Source organism: Strix uralensis, chromosome 35 (genome assembly GCF_047716275.1).
Source record: "Strix uralensis isolate ZFMK-TIS-50842 chromosome 35, bStrUra1, whole genome shotgun sequence".
Taxonomy (NCBI): Eukaryota; Metazoa; Chordata; class Aves; order Strigiformes; family Strigidae; genus Strix; species Strix uralensis.
Window position 1 is genome coordinate 1409405 of NC_134006.1, and position 12774 is coordinate 1422178.

Sequence of the window (12774 nt, forward strand, 5' to 3'; positions counted from 1 at the left end):
GGCTTCCAGTAATTCATCTGTCAATCCAACCAGCCAGCCACCCAGACACAAGACACCCTTCCAATCAAACATCTCTCTGTCCATTCATCCAGTCAACCAGCCAAATATCCTGATGGCCAACCTAGCATCCATCCATCCATCCATCCATCCATCCATCCATCCATCTCATCATTCAACTGCTGAGCCACTCAGAAAATGACCCATCTCCACGTCCTTTGATGTAGCTCTTTGCCTGCCCATACGTTCATCCATACATTTATCCATCTCTTTCTCTGTCCACGTACCCATTTTCTCTCCATCTCTCCTTCCAAAGGTCCATTTCTCCATAATCATCCTGGTTCCCATTCACCCACTCACCCATTCCCATGTTCCTTCCAGCATTCAGCAGCCCTTGGTTCTCTCCATTACCCTTCCCACCAGTGATCCCACCAATCATCAATCCCTCCATCCATCCTGCCATCAAGGCACCCTGACAGATGACAACCAACAACCCTCCAACAAGTCCAACATGCCTCCAGGAGTCCACCCTTTCTCCCACCCTTCCCCCTAAGCCCCTCTCCATACACCTCTGCACAAAAACATCCCTCCAGGCTCCTACCACGACCGCACCCATCCCTGCATCCAGCCCCCGTCAGCGCTCGGGAGATGTTCCAACGGACCAGGACCAGCACGAGTCCTGCCCCAGCTTGTGCCACCACCCCAAACCCAGAGCCCAGAGGGGACACAGATGGGGCCCACAGCCCCCCTCACCTGTGATGGCATCGGTGGAGACGGGGCCCAGACGTTTCCGACCCCACATCCCGTACAGGTTGAACTTGTAGCGGCGCGACGGTGACAGCCCCGGCACGGTCACCGTGCGCGAACCCCCGTCCACGGGCAGCACCTGGGGCTGGCCTTGGGCATCCCGGTACTGCACCGTGAAGGAGTCAAAGGTGCCCTCGGGGACGTTCCACTCCAGCTGCACGGAGTCGGGGCTCACGTGGGAGGCCATGAGCTCGCCCAGTTTCGGTTGAGTTGGTGGTTCCTCCTTGGGCTTGGCTGGAGCTGACACAGAGAGGGGACAGTGTAGGGCCTAAACATCTGCAAGTCCCTCCAAACATTCATCCATTCGTTTCTCCATCCACCCAGCCCGTAAACCACCCATCCAACAATCCAACCAACCACCCAAACACACCTCCAGCTCTCCGCCTCCTTCTCCACGCACCCACCCAGGCCTCCATCCCTCCCATCACCCTTTTCCATGAACAACCTTCCATCAGCCATGGCACGCATTCAGCCGGCCAACCAACCACTAACAGTGCCAGGTCACACCCCACCACCCTGACCAGTCATCCACGTGCTTCTTATCAATTCATTCATCCCTCCACCAGTCTGTCCAGCCAGTCACGGGTACATCTGTCCCTCCCTCCCTCCATCCCTTTCTCTATCCAAACACACTCTCATCCATCCACACATTTCACTCACCGTTGCTCCATTTATCACCTCACTCAATCCTGCTCCCACCCTCCTTCCATCCACCCTTAACACTATTGAACCAATCAACCTTCCAACCCTACAGCCATCCACGTCCTTCCTCTCAACATCTCCCCATCGCCCCTTCCACCTCGTCCCCCACCCAGCTCACACCTTGCCCCAACCACACTCACTCCCACTTGTTTTCCACCACTCATTCCATCCAGCCATTACCCGTTTGATCCTCTGAGTGTTACTGCACCAAGTCTTCCATCAATGCATCCATCCCTCTGTCCCTCCGTCCCTCCGTCCATCCATCCATCTGTCCATCCATCCATCCATCCATCCATCCATCCATCCATCCATCCAATCCATCAATAAGAATCCACCCCTCCATATTTCCATCCAATCCCTTTCCATGCAAATTTCTCCCACAATTGGGCCTTGCATCTGTTCCTCCACTGACACTTCAAACCATCTGAACACTCACTCCTCTCACCAAAACAATATCCAACAAACTCCCCCAGTGTCCCTCCACACACCCACCCTTCCATACTCCCATCTAACCACGTGTCCATCCAACCATCCAAACCACATTTCAGTCCCTGCAGCAGCCAGACTCATCCCAATGTTCATCCACCCATTGATCCATCCATCCCTCACTCCATGAATTCATGGATGCCTTGAACCTCCCGTCCACCCTTCGTCCAGCCATCACGTCACGCAACCAAGGAGACATCTGCCCAACCTTCCATCAGCCCATCCAACCCCACATTCATTACATCCATCCATACTCGATCCATCCAAGCCTCCATCCATCCATCTCTCCCTCCATCCCTCCAACCTCGTGTCCTCCCAAACCTCCTGCCAATCCCCAGGCAGCGACCAACAGGTTCCCACTTCCAACCAGAACCACGGCACCAGCACAGGCCCTGTCCCAGCTCTTGCCCTGCTCCACACCCAAAGGCTCAGGATAACACAGATGGGGCCCACAGCCCCCCTCACCTGTGACGGTGTCAGTGGAGACGGGGCCCAGACGTTTCCGACCCCACATCCCGTACAGGTTGAACTTGTAGCGGCGGGACGGTGACAGCCCTGGCACGGTCACCGTGCGCGAACCCCCATCCACGGGCAGCACCTGGGGCTGGCCTTGGGCATCCCGGTACTGCACCGTGAAGGAGTCAAAGGTGCCCTCGGGGACGCTCCACTCCAGCTGCACGGAGTCGGGGCTCACGTGGGAGGCCGTGAGCTCTCCCAGGATTGGCTGCGATGGGGGTTCCTCCTTTGCTGGGGCTGGGGCTGCAACAGAGGTGGGACAATGCAGGATACACGGGGGCAGAGCAACATCCATCCTTCCATCCATCCATCCATCCATCCATCCATCCATCCATCCATCCATCCATCCACTCACCCACCCACCCACCCACCCACCCAGGCCCATCCACCCACCCACCATCCAATCATCCGCCCTTTCACACAAACATCCCTCCGTCCCTCTGACCTTCTGTGCACCTACACCCACCCCCAAATCAAGGGCCGGATTTTGCTGCCCGTATCCCTCAAAGTCAAGGAACCTGCCACAGCTCCTGACATTCTCCAAACCCAGCGCCCGCAGAGGACACAGATGGGGCCCACAGCCCCCCTCACCTGTGACGGCATCGGTGGAGATAAGACCAATCTTTTTTCGACCCCACACCCCGTACAGGTTGAACTTGTAGCGGCGCGACGGTGCCAGTCCAGGGACGGTCACCATGCGGGAACCCCCGTCAACTGCAAGTGCCTGAGGTTGGCCGTGCACATCCCGGTACTGCACCGTGAAGGAGTCAAAGGTGCCCTCAAGGACGCTCCACTCCAGCTGCACGGAGCCAGGGGTGATGTGAAAAACCGTCAGCTCGCCCAGGCGGGGCCGGGGGGGTGGGTCCTCCGACGGCGGGGCCGGCACTGCCATGGGGAGAGGACAATGCAGAACGTGAAGATTCAGCCCCTCCCGATCATTCTGCTAAACCATCTGTCCACCCACCATCTGTCCAATCAGGGCCCTTCAGTCCAAGCACCCGCCCATCCACCCATTGTCCCATTGATCTAGCTGGGTGTTGGATCCGCCCGTGCACCCAACTGCCTGTTCATTCTGCTATTTGTCCGTTGTTCCATCCACCAGTCCGTCTGTCTGTCTGTCCGCTCATTTGCCCATTCAAGGCTCCAGACTTCCATCCATTCAAGGACTTGGTTTTCCTTTTAGTTTTCCTTACGTCAGTCTTTGAATCTACCCACCCATCTACCCACCCACCCATTCTTCCACCCATCCAACCATCCACCCACCCACCCACCCATCCAACCACCATCCACCCATCCATCAATCCAACCTTCCATTCATCCAACCATGATCCATTCATCCTTCCATCCACCCATCCACCCACCCACCCAACCTTCCTTCTACCCATCTGACCATCATGCACCCATCAATCCAACCTCCCACCCATCCAACCATGATCCATCCATCCATCCATCCATCATCCATCCAATCACCACCCACCCATCTATCCATTCACCTACCTATCCAACCTTCCACCCATCCACCAGTCCAGCCATCCATCCACCCATCCAACCACTGTCCCTCCATCCAACCATCCATCCATCCATTCATCCATCCGTCCTTCCATCCATCCAACCACTCAGTTATCTACCCAGTCTTCCACCCACCCACCCATTCTTCTACCCATCTGACCATCATCCACCCATCAATCTAACTTTCCACCCATCCAACCATGATTCATCCACCCATCTATCTATCCAACCTTCCATCCTTCCATGATTCATCCAACCTTCCACTCATCCATCCACCCATCCAACCATCCACCCACTCAGCCTTCCATCCATTCAACCACTGTCCATCCATCCTTCTGTCCTTCCACTCATCCATCCACTCATCCAACCTTCCATCCATCCATCCAACCATCCAACTACCATCCCACTCAACCATCTCCATCTTCTCAACCAACCGCAGGCCAGCCCCTCCCACTGCTGCCATGGACCACCTGATGGTACCTGTTTTGGCTACGGCACCTTGCGGCTCTGTCAACTCCATCTCGTACAGGTGCTCCCAGCCCAGCGGCGGCTCATCGGTGCCATCTACCCCTGCACCCAACAGGGAAGTGGGTGCTTATGGGACGTCCCCGTGCAATGTTGTCCCCGGCTCCATCCCCATCACCCACCTGCCGTCACCAGGAACGTGTAGGACTTGGAGACGTGCCCCCGCACCACGCCGTGCACCTCCACCCGGTACCTGGCCCCCGGCACCAGCCCTGGCACCCGGACCACCGCCGTGTCCCCTGGCACCTGCAGCTCCCCCTCAGCCCCCTCCGGCTCTTCCAGGAGCCGATAACGGATCACCACGGTCTCTGCATGGCCCCGTAGCCCATCCAGGTCCACCAGAGCCTCACCAGCAGCCCCCGGCATCAAATGGGGCTTGGGGTGGGGGATCTGGCGGAGGAGCTGGTGACGCAACAGGGCCGGGCTGCGGCGTAGAAGGTAAGAGAGGATGGCGCGGGCCACTGCTGGCACCGTTTGGTTGCCTCGAAGGGGGAATTTTGTAGCCCGGAGGTGGCTTTCCAAGCGCTGCAGCAAGGAGCCATTGTAGGATGACAGCTTGGCCCCAAGGTCATGCAGGGATGGGCCACCCGGGAGCACTGGGGACAGTGGGGATGCTGGGGACACTGGGGACCATGGAGATGGAGGTGACACAGGGGACTGTGGTGATACTGGGGACCGTGGAGATGCAGGTGATCTTGGGGACACTGGGGATGCTGGTGACTCTGGGGACCTTGGGGATGCTGGGGACCCTGGGGACCCTCGAGATACTGGGGACGCTGGAAACCTTGGAGATGCTGGGGATGCTGGTGACCCCAAAGACCCTGGTGACCCCAAGGATGCATCCGGTGACACTGGTGATGCCGGTGATCCCAGGGACCCTGGTGACCCTGGGAATGCTGGGGGCCTTGGGGATGCTGGAGACCCTCGGACTGATGGTGCTGCTGGGGCCACTGGTGATGCTGGGGACCCCAGGGAACCCTGAGGGGACCCTGGGGACCCCCCGTGGGTGGGCAGAGTCTGGGCAAGCACTGTGAGAGCAAAGGGGACTGGGGTCATCAATCTGTCCCCAAAGGTCCCCGTCTGCCAGAGCCCGGGGACCCACGGGGGGGGACACAGGGATGGATGGAGATGGGAAGGGACAGACAGACGCATGGGGACAGACTGGGGACACCCAGACTCATGGGAACAGACTAGGACAGACGGACTGACAGGGACAGACTGGGGACATCCGGACCCAGGCAACAGAGGGATGCTGGGGGGGAAGCACCAGGAGATGTGGGGACGTGTGGAGCCATGGGGACAGACAGACCCATGGGGACAGATGGACCCATGGGGACAGACGAGTCCATGGGGACAGATGAGCCCATGGGGACACATGGACCCATGGAGACAGATGAGTCCATGGGGACAGATGGACCCACGGGGACAGACGGACCCATGGGGACAGACAAGTCCATGGGGACAGACGAGCCCATGGGAACACATGGACCCATGGGGACACACAGACCCATGGAGACAGACGAGTCCATGGGGACAGATGAGCCCATGGGAACACATGGACCCATGGGGACACACTGACCCATGGAGACAGACGAGTCCATGGGGACAGACGGACCCATGGGAACACACAGTCCCATGGGGACAGACGGACCCATGGGGACAGACAAGCCCATGGGGACAGACAGACCCATGGGGACACATGGTCCCATGGGACAGATGGACCCATGGGGACAGACGAGCCCATGGGGACAGATGGACCCATGGGGACACATGGTCCCATGGGGACAGACGGGGACAGACACAGATAGAGGGGCCCAAGGGGACAGACACCCACGGGGACAGACGGACGCATGTGGACCCACAGAGCCGTGGGGACACACAGACACGTGGGGACAGACAGAGGCTGCAGGCACTGTCCCTGTCCCCAACCCTGTCCCTGTCCCCATGCCAGTCCCGGTCCCCATCCCTGTGGATGTGCCATCCCCATCCCTGTCCCCATCCCTCTGCCATCCCCATGCTTGTCACCACCCTGTCCCTGTCCCCATATCCATGCTGTCCTCACCCCCATGCTTGCGTCATCCCTGTCCCCATGCCTGTCACCATGGTGTCCCTGTCCCCGTGCCACCCCCCATGCCACCCCGCTGTCCCCGTCACCATCCCCATGTTGTCCCTGTCACCATGCCTGTGCCCATGCTGTCCCCATCCTCATGCCATCCCCATGCCCACGCTGGCCCTGTCCCCATGCTGATGCCATCTCCATGGATGTCCCCATGCTGTCCCCACCCCTGTCCCCACACTGTCCATGCTGTCACCAAGCCCAGGGGGACATCCATCCTCATCATTGTCCCCACACCCGTGACCAGGCCATCGCTGACCCTGTGCCATCCCTGACCACATGCCTGTGCTGTCCCTGTCCCCATGCCAGCCCTGTCCCCTTGCCCATGACACCATGTCACCCCTGTCCCCATCTCTGTGGCATCCCTGTCCACATGCCTGTGCCATCCCTCTCCCTGTCCCCATCCCTGTCACCATCCCTTTGTCCATCCCAGTCCCTGCGCTGTCCCCGTGTTGTCCCCATTGCTGTCCCCACGACCTTCCCATATCTGTCCCCATCCCTGTCCTTGTCCCTGTCCCCCTCCCTGTCCCCATTCTGTCCCCATCCCTGTCCCCATCTCTGTCCCTGTGCCCATGCTGTCCCCATGCTGTCCCCATGCTGTCCCCATTGCTGTCCCCACATCCATGACCAAGCCATCACCATCCCCTACCCCATCCATGCACCATCCCCACCCTTGTCCCCACGCCCACTCCCGTTGCCATCTCCCTGTTGTCCCCAACCCTGTCCCCACACTCATTTCCATCCCCGTGGTGTCCCCATCCCCACACCCGTCCCCTCGGGGTCCCCACGCTGAGCGGGTGACACGTACGGGTGCGGACGCGCAGGGTGCCGGGTGCCCCGAGGTGCTTCTCCCGCTGGGCCTGGACGAAGAGCTCGAAGGCGTGGCCGGGTGCCAGCCCTGTCACCTCAAAGGTGACACTGGAGCCGGGTAGCTCATGGGTGGTCATCGCTGCTGGCTCATCCTGGGGACAAGGGACATGCCACGCTGGGGACACCTCGGTGGGACCTGGCCCTGAGTGGGGCAGGAGGCAGGTGGCCACAGCCAAGAGCTTCTCCCAGGGCTGGGGAACATGTTGGGGACACACTGGGGACAGGGTGGTGAGGACACATCCTCATCCCTGAGCCAGGCAGGTGGCTGCAGCCAATGGCTTGTCCTGGGGCCGGGGGACACGTTTGGGACACACTGGGGACATATTGGGGACATCGTGGTGGGGACATGTCCTGGTCACTAAGCAGGGCTGAAGGTAGGTGGCTTATCCTGGGGACAGGGGACATGTTAGGGACACCATGCTGGAGACACATCCCTGTCCCCAAGCCAGGTAGCAGGAGGGTGGCCACAGCTGTTGACTCATCCTGAGGACAAGGGACATGTTGGGGACACACTGGGGACACCGTGGGGGGACCCATCCCTAAGCCAGGCAGCAGATGGGTGGCACCACCAAGGCTCATCCTGGGGACAAGGGACATGTTGGGGAGATGTCCCCACTCCCAGGGTAAGCAGCAGAAGGTGGCCTGACCACTGGCTTGCTCTGGGGACATGTTGGGGACACCATAGGGACACCCTTACAGTGTCCCCCAGTGGGGCAACAGCAGGTGGCTGCAGATGCCACCTCATCCTGGGGACAAAGGCCACCTTGGGGCTACCTTGGGGCCACGACAGTGGGGCCACCACGGCCATGTGGACCTGTCCCCACCCCTGTCCCTGTCCCCAGCTCACCAGAGGGATGAGGGCCACCTGGTAGCCATCCACGGGCATGGGGGGGCGGGGCCAGGTCACACGGAAGGACGTCTGGTTGCGGGCAGCCAAGCGCGGTGTCACAGAGGGGATCTCTGCGGGGACACGGTCCCATCAGTGGGTGCCACCATGGGGATGCCTTGGGGGCACCCGTGGGATGGGGACACCCTGGGGACACCCTGGGGACACCACAGGATGGGGCACCCATGGGATAGGGACACCCTGAGGACACCATGGGGACAGGGTACCCAGGGAATGGGGACACGCTAGGGACACTATGGGACAGGGACACCCTGGGGACACCCTGGGGACATTCTGGAATGGGGACATGCTAGGGACACCACAGAATAGGGCACCCATGGGATGGGGACACCCTGGAGACATGGCCACCCAAGTTATGGGGACACCAGGAGCACCCACAGAACAGGGACACTATGGGGACACTCAGGGTTAGGGCACTGGGGGCACTGGGGGGCACTGGGAGAGCACTGGAGGACAGCAGGGGACACTGGGAAGCACCAGGGAAGCACTGGGGTCACTTGGGGACATTTGGGGACAGGTGGGGACATATCAAGGTGGCATCAGGGCCAACTATGGCTGAGGAAGGAGGTGGGGGGACACTGGGAGCACTGGGATGGGGACACTGGGGTCAGCTCTGGGGACACTGGGGACCCTCAGGGACACTTGGGGATGCTTGGGGACATGCAGAGGTGACATCAGGACCCACTATGGCTGAGGAAGGGGGTGGGGGACACTGGGAGCACTGGGCTGGGGACAGCAGGGGGAGCAATGGGGACCCCTGGGGATGCTTGGGGACCCCTGGTGACACTTGGGGACCCTTGGGGACATGCAGAGGTGCCATCAGGGACCCCTAAGGCTAAGGAAGGGGGGGGGGGGAGGGGGGATGATGACACACTGGGAACACTGGGCTGGGGACACAAGGGGGAGCAATGGGGACATTTGGGGACACTCAGGGATACCAGGGCAGCACTGGGGAGGACACTTGGGGACCTACCAAGGTGGCATCAGGGACCACTATGGCCAAGGAAGGAGCAGGTGGTGCACTGGGAGCACTGGGATGGGGACACTGGGGTAGCACTAGGGACCCCAGGAGACAGTTGGGGACCATTGGGGACACCTGGGGACTGTTGGGGACACTCAGGGACCCGTGAGGACATGCAGAGGTGGCATCAGGGCCCACTATGGCTGAGGAAGGGGGTGGGGGGGCACTGGGAGCACTGGGATGGGGACACTGTGGGGAGCAATGGGGACATTTGGGGACCCTCAGGGACACTTGGGGACACTCGGGGACCCTTGGGGACATGCAGAGGTGCCATCAGGGCCCACTATGGCTGAGGAAGGAGTTGGGGGGGGCACTGGGAGCACTGGGATGGGACATGGTGGGAGTAGCTGGGACACTTGGGGACCCTTGGGGACACCTGAGGACCCTCAGGAACACTTGGGGACACTCAGAGACACTTGGGGACATGCAGAGGTGCCATCAGGGCCCCCTAAGGCCAAGGAAGGCGGTGGGGGGGGGGGGTGGGACACTGGGAGCACTGGGCTGGGGACACAAGGGGGATGCCTGGGGACAAGGGGGACCCTCAGGGACCCTTGGGGACACACAGAGGTGGCATCAGGGCTCACTATGACTGAAGAAGGGGGTGGGGGACATTGGGAGCACTGGGATGGGGACACTGTGGGGAGCAATGGGGACATTTGGGGACCCTTGGGGACACTCAGGGACCCTTGGGGACAGGCAGCGGTGGCATCAGGGCTCACTGTGGCTGAGGAGGGAGGTGGGGGGCACTGGAGGCACTGGGATGGGGACATGGTGGGAGTAGTGGGGACACTTGGGGACACCTGAGGACCCTCAGGGACACTTGGGGACACTCAGGGACCCTTGGGGACATGCAGAGGTGCCATCAGGGCCCACTATGGCTGAGGAAGGAGGGGGGGGACGGAACTGGGAGCACTGGGATGGGGACATGGTGGGAGTAGTGGGGACACTTGGGGACCCTTGGGGACACCAGAGGACCCTCAGGGACACTTGGGGACACTCAGGGACCCATGGGGACACGCAGTGGTGGCATCAGGGCCCACTATGGCTGAGGAAAGGGGGGGGGGGGGCACTGGGAGCACTGGGATGGGGACACCGTGAGGAGCAATGGGGACATTTGGGGACCCTTGGGGACCCTCAGGGACACTTGGGGACATTTGGGGACCCTCGGGGACATTTGGGGACCCTCGGGGACATTGGGGACATACCGAGGGCGCAGCGGGGCCCGCCGCGGCCGGGGGGGCAGGCGGGGGTGGCGCAGTGGGGGCCGCTGTGGCCGGGGAAGCAGCGACACCGCCCCCCCCGGCAGCGCCCCTGGTCACTGCAGCCGAGGGGACAGGGGGGGGAGGGGCGGGGGGGGGGGGGAGGGGGCGGCGGGGGGGGGGAGGGGGGGAGGGGCAGTCGCAGCCAGCCCCGGCGGGGGGGGCACAGAGCTCCCGAGCCAGCGTGCGACCTGCGGGGGGACACGGGGAGGTGGGGCGGTGACACACGGGGGGGACAAGGTGGCACGGCCACCCCCATCCCCCCCATCCCCCCCCCCACCCCCCCAATGTCCCCATGTCCCCCCATGTCACCCCATGGCCCCCCGTGTCCCCCCGACCCTCCCCATGTCCCCCCCAATGTCTTCACAACCCCCCCATGTCCCCATATGCCACATGATCCCATGTCCCCCTGACCCTCCCCATGTCCCCCCCACATTCCCCAATGTCCCCCAATGTCCCCCCCACGTCCCCCAATGTCTCCACCACCCCCATGTCCCCCCCATGTCCCCCAATGTCCCCACAACCCTCCATGTCTCCCCATGTCCCCACAATCCCCATGTCCCCCACCATGTCCCAATGTCACCCCCTGTCCCCCCATGGCCTCCCCATGTCCCCATGACCCTCATGTCCCCCCAACCCTTCCCCAAGTCCCCCCCATGTCCCCCAATGTCCCCACATCTGCCCCATGTCACCCCCATGTCCCCACAACTCCCATGTCCTCCCACCATGTCCCCATGTCCCCCCACATCTCCCCCATGTCCCCACGTGTCCCCATGTCCCCCAATGACCCCACGACCCCATGTCCAAGTCCCCCCATGTGCCCCCAACTTTCATGTCCCCCCACATCTCCCCCATGTCCCCCAACATCCCCCAGTGTCCCCCCACGTCCCCATGACCCTCATGTCCCCCCAACCCTCCCCATGTCCCCACGACCCCCCCATGTCCCCCCATGTCCCCATATGCCACATGTCCTCCCACCACGTCCCAATGTCACCCCATGCCCCCTCCATGTCCCCCGACATGTCCCAATGTCCCCCCATGACCTCCCCATGTCCCCATGACCCCCTCGACCCTCCCCATGCCCCCCAATGTCCCCACGAGCCCCCAATGTCCCCCACCCCCATGTCCCCACAACTTTCACATCCCCCCCACCATCTCCCAATGTCCCCCCATGTCCCCCGCATGTTCCCACAATCCTCGTGTCCCCCCACCATGTCCCCTGTCCCCCAATGTCCCCCCACATCTCCCCCCCGGCCCCCCCGTACCGGTGCCAGCCTGGGGTCCCTGGCTGTCCCCGCACTGTCCCTGCAGCGCCCGCACTTGTTCCTCCAGCTCCCGCAGGCGCCCCAGGACGGCCACCAGCGCCGCGGCCCCGCAGGGGGGACTTGGGGGGGACCCAGGGGGGGTCCCCGCCCCCCCCCGCAGCGCCAGTGCCAGCAGCAGCAGGGGCAGCCCCGGGGTCATGGTCCTGCGGGGAGGGGACAGATGACACCCATGCGGACAACCTGGGGACACTCATGGGGACACACACAGGGGACACCCAGGGGACATGGGGATATCGTAGGGGACCCAGGGGACACCCAGACACCATGGGGGTCACCCAGACCTCACAGAGGACATCAACAGGGACACACGGGGGACACATGGACACCCAGAGGGGACACCCAGGGGACACAGAGACATCATGGGGGTCACGCAGGGGACACAGGGGACATCAACAGGGACACATGGACATGACGGAAGATGCTCAGGGGACACAGGGACACCCGTGGGGGACACCCAGACACCCACAGGGGACACCCAGGGGACACAGGGATATTGTAGGGGACCCAGGGGACACGCAGAGGACACCCGGACATGATGGGGGACACAGGGACACCCACAGGGGACATCCAGGGGACACGGGGATATTGTAGGGGACCCAGGGGACACCCAGACATGATGGGGGACACACGGACACCCACAGGGGACATTGACAGGGACACACGGACATCATGGGGGACACCCAAGGGACACCTGGACACCCATAGAGGACACAGGAATATCATAGGAGACACAG

At 61.9% G+C, this 12774-nt stretch overlaps 1 protein-coding gene across 1 annotated transcript in view; it reads right to left on the reverse strand.

The window, feature by feature from the left end:
- Positions 1–12179, reverse strand: part of TNXB (tenascin XB) — a 57625-nt gene extending 45446 nt beyond the window's left edge. Inside the window, exons 1-9 of the mRNA XM_074854209.1 lie at positions 11924–12179; positions 10662–10811; positions 8376–8488; positions 7467–7620; positions 4665–5570; positions 4498–4587; positions 3100–3393; positions 2458–2745; positions 751–1044 (exon numbers count right to left, since the gene is read on the reverse strand). Of these exons, the coding sequence (XP_074710310.1) occupies positions 751–1044; positions 2458–2745; positions 3100–3393; positions 4498–4587; positions 4665–5570; positions 7467–7620; positions 8376–8488; positions 10662–10811; positions 11924–12179 (2545 nt within the window). The remainder of the gene's footprint in view (positions 1–750; positions 1045–2457; positions 2746–3099; positions 3394–4497; positions 4588–4664; positions 5571–7466; positions 7621–8375; positions 8489–10661; positions 10812–11923) is intronic.
- Positions 12180–12774: the final 595 nt, after the last annotated feature.